This window comes from Lepus europaeus, chromosome 14 (assembly GCF_033115175.1).
Source record: "Lepus europaeus isolate LE1 chromosome 14, mLepTim1.pri, whole genome shotgun sequence".
NCBI lineage: Eukaryota > Metazoa > Chordata > Mammalia > Lagomorpha > Leporidae > Lepus > Lepus europaeus.
In genome coordinates, this window is record NC_084840.1 from 51,529,854 (window position 1) to 51,553,849 (window position 23,996).

The 23,996-nt window shown below is 39.5% G+C and overlaps 1 protein-coding gene and 1 long non-coding RNA gene across 3 annotated transcripts in view; one reads left to right on the forward strand and one right to left on the reverse strand.

Moving 5' to 3' along the window:
• The window catches only part of LOC133773786 (uncharacterized), a 316,253-nt gene that overhangs the window by 153,656 nt on the left and 138,601 nt on the right, over positions 1-23,996 (reverse strand). The window lies entirely within an intron of this gene.
• MAP10 (microtubule associated protein 10) lies at positions 4,715-7,601 on the forward strand. Its single transcript, XM_062211376.1, has one exon. It carries the CDS (start codon positions 4,743-4,745, stop codon positions 7,482-7,484), a length of 2,742 nt encoding a protein of 913 aa, XP_062067360.1. The 5' UTR covers positions 4,715-4,742; the 3' UTR covers positions 7,485-7,601.

Below are 23,996 nucleotides of genomic sequence, written 5' to 3' on the forward strand. Positions count from 1 at the left end.
GTCCCGGTTGGGGCGCTGGATTCTGTCCCGGTTGCCCCTCTTCCAGGTCAGCTCTCTGCTATGGCCCGGGAAGGCAGTGGAGGATGGCCCAAGTGCTTGGGCCCTGCACCCGCATGGGAGACCAGGAGAAGCACCTGGCTCCTGGCTTCGGATCAGCACAATGCGCCGGCTGCAAGCGGCCATTGGAGGGTGAACCAACGGCAAAAGGAAGACCTTTCTCTCTATCTCTCTCTCTCTCACTATCCACTCTGCCTGTCAAAAAAAAAAATAAATAAATAAATAAAATAATTTAAAAAAAAAAGAAGAAAAGAGGAATTTATGAGTTAAATTGTATTTTTAAGCCCTCCCTTACAACGGAAGGCAGAAGGGTACCCTGTCTATGAAATATAATCAGTTTTCCCTGAAATGGAACAATGGCTTTGGTGTCTTCAAAGAGAGGGTTCAGTCTACTGAGGAGGGTTTCTCTCTCATCTATCCCTCCTAGAGTTTTCCACAACCTCTGCTGGGTATACCATGGGAAGTTGTCTCTGACCACTGCTGTTGTTGCTGCTACCTTGGCATCTCTTGGCATGGGGAAGTGTTCAGAGTAAAGTTTTTCCTCCATTTCACATTGAAAATGGAGAGAGAGAGAGAGAGAGAGAGAGAGAGAGAGATATGAGCACATCAATACATAAATCTTTCTGCTATTTTGTTGGCATGATCATAATATCATTTTTCTTATCACAAAAAATAATACAGCTATCTGCAACATCCTGGAGACGAGGGTGATAGTTCTCAAAGAATGGTAGAGGGGCTCTGTGCATCAGAATCATCTGGCACACTAGTGTAAAATGTGGTGTTTCCGAGCCCTGACTCAGACATATTCAACTAAAATCTCTGAAAGATATATGATAGCCAAGATAATATGAGAGGAAATCTCTCACATCACTGAACTTGACCCACAGTTACATGGTGATGAAACAGAGAAGCTGATACATTAATCCAGGATTGTTTGGCTTCAAGACCTGTGTTAGTCTCATCATGCTACCTTTCTAATTGAAAATGACAGTCACATAACTTACACTAAATAACTTCTATCGATGATGCATGCCATTTGGTGTATTAATGAACTTATAATTTTCAATGCCTTCCTATGCTGCATAATTTCTGTTTCTCTTTCATCTCTGGCAGAGAGATTTATCAGAGTGGGGTTAGGCTACTCTTGCCCTTTAATCACTAGTAGTTCCTCTGTTTATGGTCCCCAACCTCTGCCTCCCCTCTCACTCTCCAGTCTTGCCTTGTCCTATTTCCCAAGTGAATGAATTTCCAATATCACATACTAGAAGTTTCAAAATAAAAACTGAAAATGCAATGTAGAGCTTTGATACCACTTTAAAGAATGTTTTTAGATTATTTGCACTTATAACAACTATTTCATATTCATAATCTTAGAAGTGGTAATCATGATTCTGATCATAATTCTGCCTTTGATTTAATGACAACATGTGGAAGAACTATGATTCTCCTTCTCCAGAAACTTAGAAATAGTAGGAGGGGCCAGCACTGTGGCATAGTGGGATAAGCCTCCACCTGTCACACTAGGCACTGGTTCTGGTCCCTGCTACTCCTCTTCTGATCCAGCTCTCTGCTGTGGCCTGGGAAAGCAGTAGAAGATGGCCCAAGTGCTTGGGCCCCCTGCACCTGCATGGAAGAAACTCCTGGCTTCTGGCTTTGGATTGGCCCAGCTCCAGCCTTTGTGGCCATTTGGGGAGTCAATCAGCGAATGGAAGACCTTTCTCTCTGTCTCTCCCTCTGTCTGTAGCTCTGCCTCTCAAATAAAAATAAAATAAAATATTTTAAACAACAAAGAAAACAGTAGGAGATGAAAAGACAGGAAATAAGGAGAAAGAGTTGGATTCAAACATTGATGTTTATCCTGAGATTAAAGTCAAATCAGCATTACCAATGACTGAATATGTGAAGACAGATTAAAGTTCTGATTGTTTACAGCACATTGCAGAGGTCCATTTGTTATACGGTAAGCAGAGAGGGGAGACATTTGACTTAGATTTTAGGAGTTTCTAATTAAGTCTTGGGACAGGGCACCTTTCTGTCAAAGCATTTTGATCTCAAGTCTTGAATGAATGACCTTAGACATCTACATCTCCTGACTGAAATTTTCTTGCTCTAGGAGTGTGTTATGTATCCAGAATGCTGCATGCAAGCCTTTGAGGATGATGGAAGAGAACCTAAGTACAAGAAGGCTGCAACACAACCCTCAACTTTCTAGTCTGTGTGTGCCCTACATCAGAGTGCCTGGGTTTGATTCCAGCCACCTGCCAATGCATACCCTGGGAGGCATCAGTGATGGTTCAAGTAACTTGGTTCCTGTCACTTCCATGGAAGAACTGGATTGTGTTCCTGGTTCCTGCTCCAGCCTGGCCCAGCCCTAGCTGGTGTTAGCATTTGAGGAGTGAAACAGCGATGAAAGATCTCTCTCTTCTCTCTCTGTGTGTGTTTCTCTCTCTCTCTCTCTGTGTGTGTTTCTCTTTCTCTCTCTCTCTCTCTCCTCCCTCCCTCTCTGTAATTTTGCTTTTTAAATAAATATACCTTAAAATAAATAAAATAAAAACAAACTTGACATAAGAGGGTACTTCAAAAACTTCATAGAAAATGGAATTTAAAAATAAGTTTATTTTTGTCAAAAACATTTTGAAATCCATGCCTAAGTTTTTTCAATACATGTATTTTTCACAAACTTTTTAATGACCCTTTGTATTATAAAAGCAATGTCCTTATGGAAGAGGGTCACTGGTTTCTCTATTCACATAGAGAGTATAGGAGATATACAAGTGCTTCTTGTCCACATTGTTAACCTTACTCAAAAGTCTTACTTCAGAACATCTTCTATAAGGAATTTCATGTGTTTTTCTGGCATAGAAGGACTTAATACCTCATTGCTTTCACTTATTAATTTGCCATTGAGTATGTCACTTTATTATGTGCCTTTGCAAGTAGACAGTAAGATTCTTAAGGACAAGAGCAGTATCTCTATTTACATAATGCAATGAAACCCCCCTCTCACATCTTCACACTATAGTACCAAGTCCCTCCAATTCTGAACTCTGGAGCTTCATTAATGTTATTCAGAGAATCAAGCAATATAATTTAACTCCAAATTATAAAGCTGGATAAAATTGAAATGTCCATGTAATGTTCAGCAGTTACCTCAAAATCCAAGGGTATTTTCCCTCATCAAGTTTCAGCCTCCTCAATAATTTCTCCTTCAATAGCATGAATTTTTCACGCATACTTTCTCTTCTAGTCACAAAATTCTAAAATCCCTCCATCAGAAAATGCCTCTTCCATCTGTCATCTCCCTCTTAATTCCACCAACCTGAGCAATGTTTATGCTATATCTGTCTCACTTAGCCCATTGCAATAGTTTTCTGATAGATGGCTCTGAATCCAAATTATTAGTAATATCCATCCTGTGTTCCTCCTCCTGCTACATTTCCAAACATTCATATGAATTTAACTTACTCATTCAAAACAATGTATACAGAATAAAGTCCAAACTCCTTACTAAGACATTCAAGATTCTCTGCATATTGGCCTTATTTTTCCAGTTGGCTAGCTCACTGGAGTTAGTAGCATATTTCTTTTTAAAAAGACCTGGGATATTGCAACAAGCTGTATTTCTATATTATGTGTGTGTGCCCAAATGTGCACACACGTGTGCATGTATAATAGGATCTATAACATTACTTTCATAGGGGATTGTTCAGCTGGAAATACTGTCAAAGAAAACCAGAGTCAGATAGTAGAGGTAAATACATATTTTAATCAAGAATTATTGCAATAGGAGACCTCAGTATAGAGCTGGGCTCAATTCCGGGTACCAAACACAGAGATTTATAGCCAAACAGAAGACAGAGGTGGCTGAGTGGAAAATTACCAAAAGGAAACATCGAGGATGGAGAAAGATTCTGGTAAAACAGCTCTAAAAGGATTCTTCCTGAAGGCAGGCTTGGGCAGTCGGATACCTTAGGGTAGGGGGAGGCAGAATTTGATTAGGTAACAAGAATAGTCAGACATGAAGGGCCATAGGTTCTCTATAAATCATTTTACAACTGGATAGCTGGCGTCACAAGGTCAGACGGCAAAGTCAAAGATTAGCGGAGAAGGCTTAGAATAACCTGAGCAAAGAAGGAAGGAAGAGAGTCATTGTCAACGTGTTCACACATACAGACGGAGGCTCCCAAGGCCACCGGAGCGGTGTCCCTACCTTTTAGACAAAGCAGCAGTCACAAAGGTTGACTGTGGACAATTCAGAGGATTCCTGTAGCCTGGGAACTGGAAGCCAGTACTGACTTACTTTGAGTATCTGATCTGATCCCCTAATTTACGGGAGCTACCATGATTAAAAACACGACAGAGGGGGAGGGAGAGGGAGAAAGAGCGAGCGAGAGAGCGACCCTGTGTTTTACCGCTCATAGCCTCAGTCTTATTATCAGACAACTGTCTTAATATAAGCCCGTTAGGAGAAAACTGCTTACACCGAGTGTCGGCGCGATCGGATCAAATACACAGAGCAGCTAAAATTCCCAGGGCGGCTGCAGCAGCGCCAGCCCGCAGGGACAGCCCCTCAAGTCTCGCGAGATAGCCTGCCAGGCGCCTGCTTTTCCCTCACTCTCGCGAGAGTCCTGGTCTTCAGCTTCCAGTTTGCGGAGACCGCAGCCGCGTCTCCTGGGGCAACAGCCATGGCGGCCGCGCTGTCCGAGCACCTTTTCTCGCTGGAGCTGCTGGTGGACTGCGTGCGTCTCCGAGCCGGGCTGCAGTCGCCGATCTCGGGTGCAGGGGAGGGGGAGGAGGAGGAGCAGGAGGAGGCCTCGCAGACGCGCGACCTGTGCCCCGCCGTGGCCTTCCGCCTGCTGGACTTCCCCACGCTGCTGGTTTACCCTCCAGGAGGCCCCGCCGCGCCTGCCCCGGAACCCCGGCACGGCGTGATCAGCTTCGGTCGCGGCAAGTCCTGTCTCTTCCGCTTCCACCCTGCCTCTCTGCACCGCCTCCTCCTGCGGACTCCCCTTTACACCTTGCTGCTGCAGCTGCCTCCCGGCCGCCCGACGCCCACCCCACAGCTCCTGGGGTCCTGCAACGTCTCGCTGGCGTCCGCGGCCCACGAGGTCGTGGGGCCGGCAGCCTCCGGGTGCTCCCAGGGCCTCCGGGGAAGTTTCCCCCTGCGTAACCGGGCCGGGGAGCAGATCGGGGACATCGTGCTGGCCTACCGCCTGACTGACCTGGGCAGCCGCTTGCTGGGCCATGTTGAGCGGCCCATCAAGGCCACCACCTGCGCAGGTGGAGTGGCGGGCAGAGAGGTGCAAGAGGCGGAGGAGGTCCGTTCTCAGACCCCACAGGAAAAACAGCAGCTGGAGCAGCTAGCCTCAGAGCCCAGCCCAAGAGTTGGTGCTAGGCCTCCGGGAGGGCTAAAAACCCCAAAGGCTTTGAAGGATGCAGTTTCCCACAGTGAGGCCACCTCTGTTAACAGGGGTTCAGCGGAGAATGGCAAAACTGACTCTGTTGTTACTTGTGAACATGCTAGCAATGGGCGGAGTATCGGCCCCCTGGATCAGGAAGTCACAGAGTTGGATGTTGAAAGCAACATATTTTGCCCTCCTCCTCTGTTTTACACTCACAGGAGCCGAGAAAAGACTCCTGCACGAGTGACAATCACCATAGAACCTCAAGTGAATGAACCTGGGGAACTGGATAGTGCTTTTCCGGAGAAAAACCTTGTAAATTCCCCAACGCATGGGAGTCCTTCAAAACACTCAAATTCTGCCACTTATGAGACTCTCCCAATACTTACAAATCCTCCACAGATTCAGGATATAGGAGCAGTTAATCAAACTGCATGTCACTCTCAACCTGAACAAAATAGAGTTAATATTATAAGGCAGTTGCCTTTGTTAAATGCTTTGCTAGTTGAGTTGTCTGTCTTATATAACCAACCCATGACAAGCCCTACTCAGATACATCCTCACCTAGCCTGGTTATATAGAACTGAGGATCAAAAGGCACCAGAATCTTCTACCAAATCCTCCTGTCAGTCTGAATCTAAGAAGGAGAAGCTTTCTATGGGGGAACAGGAAAAGTCGGAGACTCTTCAGCATAAAAAGAACCAAGTTGAAAACCATAAGAAATGTACATATTTTGAAAAGAAAAGTGGTGACCCCCCAAAAAGAGTTAAAAGGGGGAGACTTCTTTATGGCTTAACAAATACACTAAGGCTACGTTTAAAGCAGACAAATCCTGATATGTTGATAGTACATGAGAAGAGAGAACAGTTTAGAAAAATGCAAGCACAAATGCTGGGTACAAGATTCAGAATGCCATCACCCAAAGTTAAATTATTAAATTTTGCAGAACAAAGTGAGAAGCCATATCTGTTGCCCAGAGATAAGTATGTAGATCCAGATGCATCTTTAGCTGAAAATAGTGATACTGCAAGGCAAATCAGTGGAGTTTTTGATGAGCTCAGCACAAATAAAGAAACTAAACTGGAATGTGCAACTGAAACAATGACAGTTGGTTGTGGTGCAGTTAAAGCCAATAATGATTCATCAAAAGAAACTGTGAGTCCTACAAATTCTGTTATGCCAGAAGAGTTTATTCATACAAATATTTTGGGAGGAAAAATGGGAATGAGAATCCAGAGTCCGTTTATTTTCCAACAGGATGCTGTTGATGGAATTGTAGGTAAAGAAGTAGATGATAAGCTAGTCAAAACCACAGATAATGACATTCTTATTGGTGATGTGAGTGAAAGTAGACCAAGTCAAAATAGCTGCCCTGAGAGCGACTCAGAACTAAAGTATTCAGATGATTTTAACAGCCCTTGCTATTCTGACGACTTTTGTACCACGGAAGATAGCAGCAAAAGTTTACAAGCTGATGATTGCGGAACAGGGGCAGAAGATCCAAAATACAGTCACTGTACAAGTAAGTCCGGTGGAGCAAAATTGTTGATCAGGGAAAACAGCAGCGAAAAGAGTTCTATTCTTAGCCCACCTTTCTCCTCTGGATCACCAGTACACTCGTATAAAAGATCTCATATTTTAAAGACTCGAGGTAAAAGTTTGGAGGAAGCATCCAGTATCTCTAGCAGTGATTCATCTTCATCACATCAGACTAAAAAACAAAGCCACACAGACCAAAATGGTATGTATAATTGTAAAGTTATAAAAGGAGGTGAAGACATCTCTGTTAAACTTAAAACAAGAACAAATTGCAAGGCTTTAGAAAAAAACCAGTCGCCACAGACATCTCAAGTGAGTTCTTATCTGCCATCTAATTTGTCAGAACTGGAACTGAATGTCCTGGACAGCAGTACATCAGATCACTTTGAGGAAGACAGTGATGATGTTGGCCCACTAAGTATTTCCAAACAATGCAAAGACATTAGAGAATTAATTATAAATAAACTTCCAGGATATACGGTGTAAAAATATGTGCTTTAAAGTTTTTTTTTTTTTTACAATGTATGTGTCCTGTGAATGAAAAACACTTTAATTACTTACATTATTTTAGTATGTAAATTTTGAGTGTCCTTGTAAGAAACATGTTCATCATTCCTATAATGTTTAAATTTATAGTATTTTACCATTAAATCTGGTAATATCATGAAATCACGTTATTGCCTATGTAAGATTTCTTAAGTTGTTGTTTAGTCTTATAACAAAATATCATTCTTTCTAAGCTGTCTGAAAGTATTTCTTCTAACATATAGATCATCCTAAACCTGACTTCATGGATACCACTGAAAAAAAGGCTAGATTAAAAGTTTTAGTGAGAATGAATTAATTAACGAATGTAGAAGGCTAAGTAGCTATGTGAGATGCATAAAAGTACAAAAATATTTTAAGATACAACTCGTGCTGGTACATGAGCTTACAGTTTTATTCTTGATGCATACATACTCTGTATCCCTAATAAAAGTTTTATACTATTTCCCCTTAATCACAATATGTATGATTATCTAATTTATGTTTATCTTCCACTACATTTAGGATTTAAGTTCTGTAAAGGAAATAACCATGGTTCTACACATCAACATGTTTTTAATAAGTAGCACAGTCCCTGGCATGTGGTGGTGCAGTAAACATTAATTGAACGAATTAATGAAGGCCAGGCATTTAAAATACCTACAGGGATGGTGTGGAATTAAGGAGTAAAAATAAGCAGAAATCCTTTTTTAAAAATCTGCAGAAAATCCTTACTGGAGACATATTTGTAATATTTTTGTTTTACTGGTACAAACAATCTTCAGGTGTTCTCTGAGGTATTTGACAAGAGAACTAAAAAAAGACTAAAATCAATCACTTCCTATCAGTTTCTTATAGAGCAGTTTTTTTATTATTTCAGATTGCTCAATAGTAATTTTAAGTGTATGAAGTTTAGGAAGTCTAATGATCATTTCTTGAAATTTCTTCCTTTGGTTTTATACTTAAACCTTATTCTGTCTTCAAGTATTTACATGTATTTTCTTCTGGCTATGTTAAACTTTAATTTTTACACTTTTGTTCTATCAAAAAGATTTTGAAAATTCCTGTTTACTTACTTGAGAAACAGAGACATAAAGAAGGAGAGCCCAGTCTACTTGTTAACTCCCCAGTGTCCATAACACCTAAGCCTGGACAAGGCCGAAGCCAACAGCTGAAACTCAATCCAGGTCTCTCAAGTGTGTGGCAGGTACCAAATTAGTCATCACTGCTGCCTCCCAGCATCCTTATCAACAGGAAGCTGACGTCAGGAGGCTGAGCTGGAACTCAGGTATTATGATACGGAACATGAGTCTTAACTGGCATCTTAACGACTAGGCCAAGTGCCTGCCCCCAAAAATATTTTTGGATTTGTGAGATTAAATCCAAATTTCTTTTTTTTTTTTTAAATTACTTATTTGAGGAGAATTACAGAAAGAGGAAGAGACACACAGAAAGAGGTCTTCCTTGGGCTGATTGACTCCCCAAATGGCCACAATGGCCAGGGCGGAGCCAGGCCAAAACTAGGAGCCAGGAGCTTCTTCTGGGTCTCTCATGTGGATGGCAGTGGCCCAAACACCTGTGCCATATTTTTGCTGCTCTTCCCAGCCCATGCAGTATTATAGGCAGCGGCTTTACCCACTATGCCACAATGCCAGCCCCCTAATTTCCTTTTTTTTTTTTTTTTTTTTTTTTTTGACAGGCAGAGTGGACAGTGAGAGAGAGAGAGAGAAAGGTCTTCCTTTGCCGTTGGTTCACCCTCCAATGGCCGCCGCGGCTGGCGTGCTGTGGCCAGCACACCGTGCTGATCCGATGGCAGGAGCCAGGTGCTTCTCCTGGTCTCCCACGGGGTGTAGGGCCCAAGCACTTGGGCCATCCTCCACTGCACTCTCTGGTCACAGCAGAGAGCTGGCCTGGAAGAGGGGCAACCGGGACTAGAACCCGGTGTGCCGGCGCTGCAAGGTGGAGGATTAGCCTATTGAGCCACGGTGCTGGCCAACCTAATTTCCTTTATTAACATATAGGTATTGTCTTCTTAATGATCATAATAATACATATAGAAAGATGCTAAGAACAGATGATGTTATATTTTGAGGAACAGTCTGAATAAAAGAGTGAAGATGAATGAACATGGTATATTCATGGGACAGTGAAAATTTTATCTTCAACTACAGATTCATGCTACCAAGTAGTAGAAAGGAGATTTGTTGGGTAAGGAAGTCTCAGATAGTAAAGGGTCTCAAAACCCAAGCATAATAAAATAAAGTCTTAAGCAATGGGAGCAATAGGTTATTTGAAGTTGTAAATGAAGTTGTAAATGAAGATGAATATTTTAAATTACTGAAACATAATTACTTAGAGGCACAGAAGTTATGTCATTAAAATATGGAAATATGAACTATTTTACAGGTAATGGTTATGATCTTAACTTTCATATAAATATAAAGCATATAGCATCTCAGCTCACAAAATCAAAATAATTTAGTGCCAGCTACAGTAGCTTGTCAAATGATAAGCACACTGTAAATTGTATAATGGAAAATTTTCATTACTATATAAAAGACAAAAATATAGGCAAATCAGAATTATCAAAGAAAAAAATTCCTTAAAAACCAACTGTTTATTTGGTTGAAAGTATGTCATATGGGGCCAGGTCCTTGGGCTCCTACACCTGTGTGGGAGACTGGAAGGAAGCACCTGGATCCTGGCTTCAGATTAGCACAGCTCCAGCCATTGCGGCCATCTGGGGAGTGAACCAACAGAGGAAGGACCTTTCTCTCCCTCTCACTGTCTGTAGCTGTACCTCTCAAATAAATATATTAAAAAAAATCTTAAAAAAAAAGAAAGTATGTCATGAAAATAGGAGTGGAAAATGATGGACTCAAGAGTGTCTAAGAAATAAGGACCAAAGAACTAATGTACTTTGCATTACCAAACTGAGTGGCTAAAATAGCTTCTCTTTGAGTTCTTTCATGAACACTTCTTTCTAAAATTATGGTATTGGGTTTTCTCGCTTAATTCTAGTGATAATGCCTGTTTTTTTTTCCTTTGTTTTTAAATATTTATTATTTGAAAGGCAGAATTACAGAGAGACAGAGAGAGAGAGAGAGAGAGAGAGAGAGAGAGAGAGAAAGAGGTCTTCCATCTGCTGGTTCACTCCCCAAATGGCTGCAACAGGAGCTTCTTCCGGGTCTCCCACACGGGTGCACATGCCCAAGGACTTGGGCCATCTTCTACTGCTTTCCCAGGCCATAGCAAGAGAGCTAAATCAGAAGTAGAGCAGCCAGGACTCAAACTGGTACCCATATGGGATGCCAGCACTGCAGGTGGCAGCTTTACCTGCTACACAACAGCGCTGGCCCTAGCCTGTTTTCATATAGTTAGAACTTCCTACTATATCTACAAATTCTGTTTCACATTTTAATTTCACAGTCTGTAAACTTTTAAAAAATTCATAATAGCTACTAGCTATGAAATCCTTTGATCTCCTTAATCATTAAAATTATTGAAATAAAATAATAGTATTTCAAAGTTATAAGTAAGGGAAACCTGCCATTTCATTATAAAATTATCTGTAATCTAGCTCTTTTGAACAAGATGCATGTCTAAACTGCTGTAGACACAGCTGAATGAGAGAGGATTTAGAAAGCAAAGATAGCCACAGAATGCTGTTAGGTCCTATCTCTGGGCATTAATAGTTAAAGCTTAGGAAAGAGCTGTCAACAATGGCAAGTCATTTGAATTACTGCTGGAAGCAGATTTGCAGAGGATTCTATAGAAGCATACAGTATGTAGTTTTTTTCTTTCCTCCTCCTCCAATCATGTGCATACTATTGATGACATCTTCAGATGCAAAGAACAATGATCATTCACTTCGTGTGGTGTTCTATGGAAAGTTACCCTTTCAAATTTCAGTTAATTTTTTAATAAAGTTTTTATTTATTTATTTTATTTGAGAGGTAGAGCTACAGATAGTGAGAGGGAGAGACAGAAGGAGAGGTATTCCTTCTGTCAGGTCACTTTCCAAATAGCCACAACGGCTGGAACTGCACCGATCTGAAGCCAGGAGCCAGGTGCTTCTTCCCGGTCTCTCTCACGGGTGCAGGGGCCCAAGAACTTGGGCCATCCTCCACTGCTCTCCCAGGCCATAGCAGAGAGCTGGATTGGAAGTGGAGCAGCTGGGACTAGAACTGGCACCCGTATGGGATGCTGGCGCCGCAGGTAGAGGATTAACCTAGTGCACCACGGAGCCGGCCCCTTCAGTTCATTTTTTTCTTCCTATACAAGGAGAGAATTTATTATGGAATTATATGTTAGAATCAACCATTGTGGCAAAGTGGGTAAAGCAACCACCTACAATGCCAGCATCCCATATGGATGCCAGTTCAAGTCCTGGCTCCTCCACTTCTGACCAAGTGCCTTGTTAATTGCCTGAGGAAAGCACCCGAAGATGGCATAGGTACTTGGGCCCCTGTTACCCACATGGGAGATCTGGAAGAAGCTCCTGGCTCCTGGCTTCAGCTTGGCCCAGCCCTGGCTCTTGTGATCATCTGAGGAGAGAGCCATTGGATGGAAGATAGAGAGAGTGGGAAAGATAGAGATCTTCTATCTACTGCTTCACTTCTCAAATGCCTACAACAACCAGAGCCAGGCCAGGCCGAAGCCAGAAGCTAGAATCTACATCAGGATCTCCCAAATGGGTGGCAGGGACCCAAGTACTTGGGCCATCATCTGGTGCCTTCCCAAGTTTATTAACAGGAAGCTGGACTCTAACCAGCACTCCAAAAAGGGATATGCATCTCAATAGGTACCTTAACTGACTGTGCTACAATGCACACCACCAAGACAAATTTCGTAAAAAAGAAACATATAATTTTATTGAGTCAAACTCCTTGAGCCTAGTGAAACAGCTATTCTTCAGGCTGTTTATGTTTTATTTTGCAATAAAATATCTGAAGACTTATATAGAATAACAATGAGAATGAGCCAAGAATTGCTGGATTTTTTTTTCTTTTTTGAAATTATTTCTTTATTTGGGAAGCAGAGAGACAGAAGCAAAGAGAGCTCTCATATGCTGGTTCACTCCCCAAATGCTGGCAATGGCTAGGTGGGTGAGGGATGGCAAAACTATGAGCTCAAAACTCAATCTTGGTCTTTGACAGGAATCTAACTACTTCAGCCTTCACCCCTGCAGTCTAGGATCTGCATTAGCAGTGAGCTAGAGTTAGGGGATGGAGTTAGGGTTTGAACCCAGGTATTCTGATGTGGGACATTGGCACTTTGGCATCCTAACCACTGGGCCACATATCCCTTCCCATTTCTTGTTTTTGACCTAAAATAATACAAGTCAAGGACTGAGGCATTTTTGCTGATTTTCTCCAAAGATCTAACTTCATTCCACGCAGTAACAGACTTCAGGATAAGTGCAATTAGGTTGGAATGCCAAGCCATAGTGGTAGAAATATTTCCTTATCTCCCAAACACTTCTTAAATATCTATTATATTAATATATATAAATTCTAGGCAAAAAATTAAGATCCAGATAAGAAATTTTGCTCCTCAAAATTGTATACTCTGGAAGGAACGTGGTCCTTTCTTTCGAAATCCCACTGAAACAGCATAAAATATATAAAATATATAAATATATAAAAAGAACAAACCTGTAACAGTTTTGGAAAACCAAGAAAGTACTGGTGGTATAGATAAGATGGAAACTTTCAGAATATACTAATCAGACACGATTGATAAACAAAAGAGTTGAGAAAGTTACTGTTCAACAATGCCCAGTGAGGGTGCCACTGGAGAACTGAGAAGCTAGTGTTTCCTAACAACCCCAGATAAATGTCAAGCTCAGTCAGTAAAGCCTGAGAGTAGAAACATATGGGAAGCTATAGCAGACACACAGTGCACAGCGTGATACACAAATGGTCTAGGTTAAGGTTTATCTACTAGGAAAGGTATTGGGACCAAAGACAAATATTAGTATTTTTGCTTTTGACACAAATACATACATCAGAAATGTGTGTGTTTATGCTATCGGTGGTGACGATTAACCCTAGTGGCAAATTATAATATAAGCCAGGTCTTTGTAGACTAATGGATAGAGTTTGCATATTTGATTACATTATTTCTTGGAAACAATCTTTTCATTATAGAATTGGTTTCAGTATTGAATCAAGTAACTTGAATACAGCAAGTATGACTGTAAATCTGAGTGTGAATATTTGGAGAGTGTATTTACTGACAATATAAGAATGTAACTTGTTATTTGTATTCCTATGGTAGTAGGATGCATTTTTAACTAAAACTGTAGTAAGAAAACCAACTCTTCCTTCTAGAAGATCTACACAACTGTCTCAGCATAGTGAGGCAAAGAAGCTTGTAGAGAAAAAAAAAGCCAGCACAAAGTTTTGGCCAAAGAAGACTGTTCAGGTCAGAGAGCAGAGCAACAAAACCAAACAGAAGAAAGAATCCTCAGAACGCTAATCAAAGTGGGGGAATCCAGCTTTCTGCAGACCACTGAGGGCAGGAGGAACATAAAACTTCCTTGCCATTCAATAAGAAAGGGAATTCTGAGTTGGGCCATGAGTAAAGACAAAACTTTCTAAAATGATAAGAAAACAGTGTAAGAGCTCAGAAAAGCACAGAACGTTGCTCTGCTAACATAGATTAAGTGACTCCTCCTATAGGGCATTGCTTTAAAACACCCAAAAGTTGGATTTTTTTTCTTTTTTGTTTCTCATGTCTGGATATTTCATGTCTTTCCATTGTGGTATGCAGAAGTGTTTGCTCCTTTCCTTTAAATGTCTTGGGGTTAGGGACATAGTGATTGGGAAGGATGTGTCATAATAAAAGAAAAATAATTGGGAGCTTGTAGAATGAGTTGATAAGGGATGAGACAGCTTTCAAACATAATATCGAGTGTGAGAATCCTTGGCAGCAGGAATCTGTGAAAAGGTTTATTTCTTTTAAAGATTAATTAATTTATTATTTGAAAGGCAGAGTTAAAGAGAGGCAGAGGCAGAGAGAGAGAGAGAGGTCTTCCATCTGCTGGTTCACTCCCCAAATGGCCACAATGGCTGGAGATGAGCCCATCCAAAGCCAGGAGCCAGGACCTTCTTTTAGGTCTCCCACGTGGGTACAAGGGCCCAAGGACTTGGGCCATCTTCTACTGCTTTCCTAGGCCATAGCAAGAGAGCTGGATTGGAAGTAGAGCAGCTGGGACTCAAACAGGAGCACATATGGGATGCCAGTACTGCTGGCGGCGGTTTTACCCACTATGCCACAGCACCGGCCCCAGGTTTGGTTTTTAAAAGGAAGAATGTTTGTGTTTGTTCAGGATAGATTAGACAAGGCAGGATAGATTAGACAAGCTCCTGCATAATAGTAAGGCAAGATAATAGTTGGAACTGATGTGTTGCAAAGAAAGAACATGCCACTGAAATCCTACCTTCCATCTTATCCCCCATCCTATACCTCAGTCAGAGCTGAGGAGCCCAATTATGTTCAAAGAAAAGAAGATAGATTCTTGACAACTTTAAGTACAGCTCATTGGAAGCAGTAAGATAGAACTACCCTGTGAACTTCTATAACCTTATAAATGTACAATAACAATGGGTTAGGCTTTTTGGTAGGCAACCTAAAGAATGATCTAGCTATACTAGGTCCCCTAAAAAGGAGAAATGCAGAAAGATCATTAGGTCTGCCTTCATGGGTAGATGGATGTAAGGAACAATAAAACTCCATGCCTCCATGCTCAGTAGGGCCCAGGGTTGATTTAATGTTTTGCTGTTGCCATATTGAATTTTTTTATTGTACCTTTTTCTGGTTTTGGAATTAAAGTGATGCTGGCCTTATAGAAGGACTTTGGGAGGATTCCCTCCCTTTCAATTGCTTTGAATAATTTGAGAAGAATTGGAATTAATTCTTTTTAAAATGTCTGGTAGGATTCAGCAGTGAAGCCATCCAGCCCCGGGCTTTTCTTTGTTGGGAGGGTCTTTATTACTGAATCAATCTCTGTCTTGGTTATTGACCTATTCAGATTTTCTATGTCTTCATGACTCAATTTTGGTAGGTAGTATGTGTCCAGAGATCAATCCATTTCATCTAGATTTTCTAATTGTTGGTATATAGCAGTTTGTAATAATTTTTTATTTCTGTGGTATCCATTGTAACATCTATTTTTTCATCTCTGATTTTCTTCTCTCTTTTTGTTGGTTAGTTGGGTCAATAAAGAAAGAGAATTACAGACCAATTTCCCTGAGGAACATAGATGCAAAAGTCCTCAACAAAATTTCAGCTAACCAAATCCAATAACACATCAAAAAAATCATTCACCTGTACCAAATGGAATTTATCCCTGGTATGCAGGGATGATTCAATATACACAAATAAATAAGTGTGATATATCACATATCACATTAATAAATTGAAGAATAAAAATTATATGGTTATCTCAAAAGCTGCAGATAAAGCATTTGATAAAACACATCATTTTGTGATAAAAATCTTAAGCAAATTGGATATAGAAGAAACATTCCTCAATAACATCAAGTCAACATATGACAAGCACACAGGCAACATCATATTGAATGAGGAAAAGTTGGAAGCATTTTCACTAAGAACTGGAACCAGACAAGGATGCCCACTTTCACCATTGCTATTCAATACAGTTGTGGAAGTTTTAGCGAGTCATTAGGCAAGAAAAAGAAATAAAAAGGATATAAATTGGAAAGGAGTAAGTCAGATTATCCCTGTTTGCTCATGGCATGATTCTATATACAGAGGAACCAAAAGACTCCACCAAGGAACTATTGGAGCTCAGAAGAGAGTTAGGTCAAGTGGCAGTATACAAAATCAACACATAAAAATCAATAGCTTTTGTATACACAGACAATGCCATGGCTGAGAAAGAAGTTGTAATAATCAGTATCATTCACAATAGCTACAAAATTATAAATACCTTAGGTACATTTAACAAGGAAGTGAAAGATCTCTACAATGAAAATTATAAAACATTTAAAAACGATAGAAGCACAAACGATTGTATCTTGAATATTATGGTTAGCAGTGCTTAAGCGTGTGATTATAGAGTTTACTGAAACTATGTTTTCACAAAAATTTTAAAAAAAAGGAAAGAAGGAGGGGATTGAGGAAGGGAAATATGATTATCTTTTTAGAATAAATTTGAAACAATTTCAAATCTGATAGACCATGGAGCATGTGCTTGGACACAGTATATGAGAGGGAGAGATGGGGAGGAGAAATCTGAAAGGAAAAAAGTTTACAATTTAGGTACTTTTTAAAAAACATTATTTTCTGTCTTTTAAATAATGGGTCCTGAATTTTTGTTTTTCACTGAGTCCTAAAATTTGTGTAGCTAGTGTTGGTTATTATTCTAAGCTAGTAGGAGAAAATTTCATTACTTACAGGCCTTCTACCATGTTATCAAAGGACACATGGTATTTGGCACACTAACTTTCTGGATATGGTTTTTGTATCATACTTAGTATATACTGTGTTGGGGACAACTTCTTTCTTTTTTAGAGTCTAGACACTATCTTTTAAATTATAACTTTACAATCTGAAGTAAAACACCTACATTTCACACCACTGACAAACTTGGCTTCTAGAAGTTGTATATAGGATTACTCATAGCAACTATATGGAGGTAGAGCTAAATAATTCTGCATCCAGTAATATCAGTGTATAACATGCAATGATTGAACAATACACAACCATTTGTTATCTGCTTCCACTGATTCTTGTCAGCTAAGGTGATTTCCAGGTATCATTTTGAAGACTGACTCACCTTATAATGTTTCCTTAGCACTAGTTACAGATGTCAACAGTAGGGCTATGTTCTCAAAATGGTTGGTTTTGAAGATATGCAAATGTGCCTGTATGTGTAACTAGTATGGCATAATTTGTTAGTTTAGGGTACAATTATGATCATTCTCCTTCTGAATCCCAACAGATTATTCTATCTCCAAGTATTCATGTTAGCAAGAAACCCAGCATCAATATTTTATGTATTACATCATCCCATATGATCCAAGATCCCCAGAAGCTTATTTGGCCTTACTTAGGTGGTCTCCTCTGCTTACTAATGTTACACCATATGACCTATCCTCTGGCCTTGGTTTTCAACTGCTGTAGCATCTATTTGCTGTGACACAATGTTCCATTAAACCAATTTCCTCCCTGGTCCTGACTGCCACACAGATTGCAAGGGGACAAATGATTTGTACTCTATAGCTCACATCACAACATGGTTGGGTCTTAAAGCCTTTCCCCATGATGACCTTCATATTTGTGTGGGACAAGGATCACTAATACAGGTTCTAACTTTCCTCATTTGTTTGGGATCTTTGAAGTTCCATTCCTCTTCATCTTGTTCCTCTTTGAAGCCTATGTGACCTCATAAGAATTTTCTTTCACTGTCTCCATTTTCATCAAATTACAAGGATCTCAGATTCTTAAGGCCAATGGATATTGTCTTAACCCATTTATGTTACTATAACCTGATAATATATACTGGGAATTTACAACAAACAGAAACTTACTGGCTCACAGTCCTGGGGACAGGGAATTCCAAGATAGAGGGGCAAGTATCTGGAGAGGGTCTTTTTGATGTATTACAACACAGTGGAAGATGAAGAGGATAGGGATGGAGAGAGAGAGAGAGAGAGAGAGAGAGAGAGAGAGAGAGAGAGAGAGAGAAACAGGGAACCTACTCCATGACAATGACATTATACCATTCACAAGGACAGAGCCCTCATGGCCTAACCACCTTTCAAAGGTCCTGCCTCTTAATACTCTTAAATGGCAATTAAATTTCAACAAGAGTTTGAGAGGGAACAAGCATTCAAGCCACAGCAGGTGTTTTTCTAGTGACATTTATGTAACTGAGAGGGACATTTCTAGTGTTGTGAGAAGAGTCCAAGAATCCTTCCTGGAGAGTTTTCTGTGTCCCCTTATGTCAATGCAGTTGGTCATACCCACTTAAAACAAATAAAATTAACTTTGTCTATACCAGTTACCTACACAAAGGTGTATGTTCAGAGTGTCTTACTTGATTTTGCTTTTCTTTCTAATCCCCAGCATAGAGGCTACCACAGTACCTTTCATGTATATATTATCTCAGACTCTTTGTGTTCTTGTTAACAAAATTCCACAGACTGGGTCATTCCTAAAAATTAGAGTCTTCTCACAGTTCAGGAGGTGGGGAGCACAAGATCATTATGCAGACCCAGCTTCTGCTTTCACGATGGTGCCTTGTTGTTATGTACTCTGGAAGGGGAGAATGGTGTTTCTTCCCTCACATGGTGGAAGAGGAGAAGGGCAAAGGAGGTGAACTCCTTCCATCAAGCCCTTAATCAGGGCACTGAATCCAATTTATGTCATCATGACTCAATCATGTCCTGTTGCATTGGGATTCTTTCAACATGAATTTTGGAGAGGACAAAACATTAAAACCATAGCACATATGTTTCATGAATATTGGTGGAATTGAGTGGGGACTAAAGCTAGAATGCATTCATATTTTGCAAATTAGAGTGTTCTGTACTTGGTCCACTTTGCTACTTTGTTAACAGTTATTCTGTGATCCAGAAATTTCGAGGTTGGACACCGGAAATGGTTCATGAAACCAGCTTACTTAGTCCCCTGCTATCCAAAGGAATAAACCTTTAGATGATTTCTCAAACTAGTTCACTTCGCTGGTAAGCTTTTGGTTCATGTGGGTTCAGAATGGAGATGACCACAGACCAGGGACATACTAGTCAAAAACTGTCCATTCTTGATGTTTCCATGTTCTCTGAATTTATTCCCAGGGTCAGTTATATAAGGAGGACTTTCTCAGAAGGGTGTACTTTTGTAGCGGATGTTTTTCTGGCAGATGACTATTCTAACATATGGCACCTTCCTAGGAGGTACCAAAAGATTGAACACTCTCATCTCCAGCCTTCAACTACATTTCTTCAAATAGAATGGTTATAAAATCCACAACAAATAACACTTCCTTTAACACCATCAGAGTGTTAGGAAGAGCTAGACTATGGTGTATATTTAGACCACTTTGTGCCTGAATTTAAATTTGAACATTCTCTTGATAGGCAACCAGTTTCAGTGTGTACATTATAAAGAACAAGAATGTAAATGAGTATGTTTAGTCTCAAAGCTGTGGCCCCATTCACTTATTTTTATTATGCAAGACTTCAAATATTCTGAATAAAAATACAACAACCCCTATGTATACATTATCCAGACTGAACCCAATGTTGACACTGTGTTGTGTCCTCTCTCTCTCTCTCTCTTTCTCTCTCTCTCACTAATGCTCCCCCTCCTCTCTCACAAACAAAACATACAGACACAACTGCAGGTCTTTTTGTTTCCCTTCCTCACTGTTTTGCCCTACCTTCCAAGGAGTAACTATTTCTTTAAGATTATTGTGCACCTGTCCCATTTCCATTGAGGGATAAGTAGGTTGTTTCTAGATTTCTCTTATTATAAACAATGCTGATATTCATGTTCTTGTCTCTCTGTGTTCCTGTGTTCAAATTTCCTTTGGGTTTCATGCCTACACTTGGAATGATCAGGTCCCAAGTTATATGCATCTTCCATTCTGCAAAATCACTTTCCTATGTATGTAGTTGAGCCAATTTACTGTGCCATCAGCAGTTTCTTCACATACTAGTCAAAAACTGGTAAATGTTAGCCATTTCAATTTTTACTACTATATTTAACTACTTTAGCTTAACATCTAGAAGAAAATTCTTAACATCTAGAAGAAAAAGTCCATTCTCTATTTTCCTTTTTTAATGTTGTCTGCAGCACTTTTCAATATTCTTGGTCCCAGTAATCTTTTGTACTCTTAGAAATTACCAAGGGCTCCAAAGAGCTGTTGTTCTCATGGATTTTAATTTTTGTTTTTCTAATATTTATTGCTCTAGAAGTTCAAAATGAGAAAATTTAAACATGTTTACAAGGTCTTTAAAAGTAACATTAGTAAATTTGGTACACATTAACACATGAAAAACATTTTTGATAAAAAAAAACTAATCTTAAAAATTCCAGAAGGATGACATTGTTTTACATTTTTACAATTTCTTTATTATCTGGCTTTGAAAAAAGCAGCTAGATGCTCATATCTGCTTCCACATTCAAACTATTGTAATATCATATCACGTGGCCTCTGGAAAAATCCATGGTACACCAGTGGGAGAAAGAATAAAAATGACAAATAATATCTCATCCATGCCTCATGGACCTATGTCTGTCTCCTTCCTCAAATGGCTCTTGGGGAGTCCTACAGATCTTCAGATCACTCTTGGAAGAATGCTTTTCTAGAATATTTTTTATTCCTTTTTCTTCCATATGAATTTTAAGAACAGTGTATAGAGGTTAGGAAAATAGGCTTTCATTTCCATTGCCTAGAATTTACAGGTTGGGTTCACTTGCTAAAAATTGATATCTTATGACAGGGTATATCTATGAACTTAAAATATCATTCTATAACTTCAAGTCCTTTTTAGCGTCTTTCACTAATGTTTTAGCGTTTTCTTTGTCAAGTCTTATACATGTCTCTTATAAAATAATTTGTAATTTTTGTTGCTATTATGAACTAACCATTTCAAATGTATATGTTAAAATTGGGTTGTTGCTGTGTGTGATTGGAATTGTATTACTCTTAATTCCAACTGCTTTCCTGAACTCTTTTTTCTTATGATCAGTTTATAGATATTCTTGACTTTTTCATAGAGATAATCACATTGCTTACGAATAACAGCAATCTTGAAGCTGCTATACCTCTTTTTGGGAAGCATGTAAAAGGAGTACATTTATGTTGCAAAGACATCTTTTTTGTCCAATGTTCTCAAGAGCTGAGATGCAGAGAACTGAGCTACCAGGTGTTGAGATTCTCAACTAAAACAAGACAAATGAAAGTAGCAAGCTGGTACGCAATTATTTAAATAGTGTAAAAAAGAGTCCTAGTCAGGAAAAGGGCTCCCCAATGTTCCATTTTTACCTGCAGAAGTTTACTCTTCAATGTGAAATGAAGAGTGATTATGAGCATCTTTGTTTTGTTCCTGATTTTAGAAGGAATATTTCAAATAGTTCATCATCGCATTCAGTATTCATTGTAGATGTTTGATAGACACACTAAGTTGAAAGACATTCCCTTATTTAACAGCAATTTAATAACTGTTATTATTGACTATTACCTCTTAATCATACGGTGTTGAATTTTATCAAATGCTAAGCTGCATCTATCAAACTAACCATATGTTGTTTCTTCTTTAATCTGTTAAAGTGGTCAGATAAAGCAGGAGATTTTCCAAGCTTGAATCATTCTCGCATTCCTTTCTTGGTGCTGATTTATTCTATTATTGGCATTACTATATTTCATTTGCTAATGCTGTGTTTGTAATTGCCTTTCTTGTATTATCTTTATGTATGTTTTACACCAAGATTTTAAGAACCTTAATAAAGTAAGCCAGTGAATTTTCTCTCTGCTTCTGTTCCCTGTACTAGTTTCTGTGGGGGTACGAATGGTTTGTCTTTAAGGACTGGTAAAACCTGCCTGCAAAATTATTTGGGCCTTGTGTTTCATTGTGGTAGAATTTCTTACTCAGATTGTTTGAGGATATGGTTTTATGTGATTAAAACTGTCAAGTAGATTGTTTCCTAAGGTTTTTAAAATCTTAGAGTGTTTTATATACTGTTGTAAAATGTAGGGAGTTTAAAGCTTTTCTTTTAATATCAATTTTGAAAAGTTGAAAAAGAAAGAAAAAAGGGAGTTTAAGGATTGTGTTTTACTCATTAACTCCAGGAGCACATTTCTCCATTCATCATACTGAGCTCGCAGTTCAACAGAGTTGCCCACTCCCATCATCTCCTGCTTCTTTACACTCTTGAGTTTCTTGACGTCACACTCTCCCAGCCAGTCTTCCAGGATTCTTTTCTTTTCCTCCACATTGAAATAGTGGATCTCCCAGCTCCTATCTAATTCTCTCTCTAAACTCTGTCTAGTTCATCTCATCTCTCCAATTCCTTTAAAAGCAACTTTCATGGTGATAACTCTCTAATTTTAATGTCCAATACAAATCTCTCTTCTGAGTTGCAGACTCATATGTCTGCCTAAAATATCAAGTTATGTTTCACGGGTATCTCAAACTTCATGGGTACAAAGCATGACTGTTGATTCTCACCCCCAAAACAGTTCCTCTATTAGTTTTCTGTGCTGAACTTTGTCCATTCACACCTTCGCATCCACTTTCTTCCTTTCTCTTTTTCTCTAACTCCCTTGTGCTCAGGACGGAACCTTTATGGACTGCATCAATGAGGAATCTCAGATACTGCCATCTATTTAGGATTCGCTGGTGGGAGCCAATGCAAGGCATGAGGCAAGAGGGAGAAAAAGGTTGAGGTACTGAGTTCCCTGCACTCCTTCCTGTCATCGTTGTGTTGGCAGTGGCTGTTTTTCTAAATAGAAGATTGTGGTTTTCATGGGACATTCTTCTCTGAAGTGTGGCAACAGCTCCAAATCTTTCAGTTTCAGGAACTGCTCTTTTTGCCCATTCAGAGGGATGGCAATGGCTCCTTGCATTGTAGGTCCTGGATCCTTCACCATCGCCTGTTGCTCTCCCTTAACTCTGCCCCTTCTTAAATAGTATCCTCCTTAAATTTTTCTCAGTGACCCTGTTTGAGGGTACCACTTTTTTCCTGTCATGATGATCAATGATGAATGTTTCCAGTCTCAGTAAGTCACCGCCACCTATCACTTTTTTTAATATTTGTAAAAACTACTACAATATTTATTGTGTCTTAACTAAAACGCTGTCATTGGAAGTATCAAACACAGTAAGCAAACCCAGAGGTACTCCTAACAACTGAAATGCCTCAAGTTCATTTGAGTATGTTATCTGTTTCTTGAAATAAAGACACCATTTCCATTTTCATTAAGTTCCTCATTATAGGAGGAATGTACAAGTGTGACATTTCCAATTTTATAGAAATCATGTCCTGTGCCAAATACAATATCACAGCCCCAGTGGTTTCAGGCATCTGGGTCTCAGCTTCGTATTCTGTATACATATCACCTTACAATGTGAATACAGGCTGGGCAAGAAGTTTTTCTAGCTGCATTTGAGATAGAGCTATGATGGGACTTTTGCTGAACAGAATTTTATAAGAGATTAAGGGCCTAATATATCAGTTGCGGAGTGGGGAAATGCAAATTTTAATATATCATAAGTATGTTGCCAGTTTAGAGGGTCAATAGGTATACTAGGAGCAGGAAAAGAATTTGGAGAATTAAAATAACAGGAATCAAGAGATATCCATGAGGGCATACTTAAGTATCAAACATTTTCTACAGCAGGTCTTCCAATTGTATTACATTTAGTATCCAAATATATCAGTAAAATTTTAGGCATCTAAGAGACCTCAAAAAGATGACTGCAACAAAAAAGA

What these genes read in the sequence shown, in the direction of transcription:
- MAP10 (XM_062211376.1), top strand. Translation starts at nt 4,743, where the DNA reads ATGGCGGCCGCGCTGTCCGAGCACCTTTTCTCGCTGGAGCTGCTGGTG.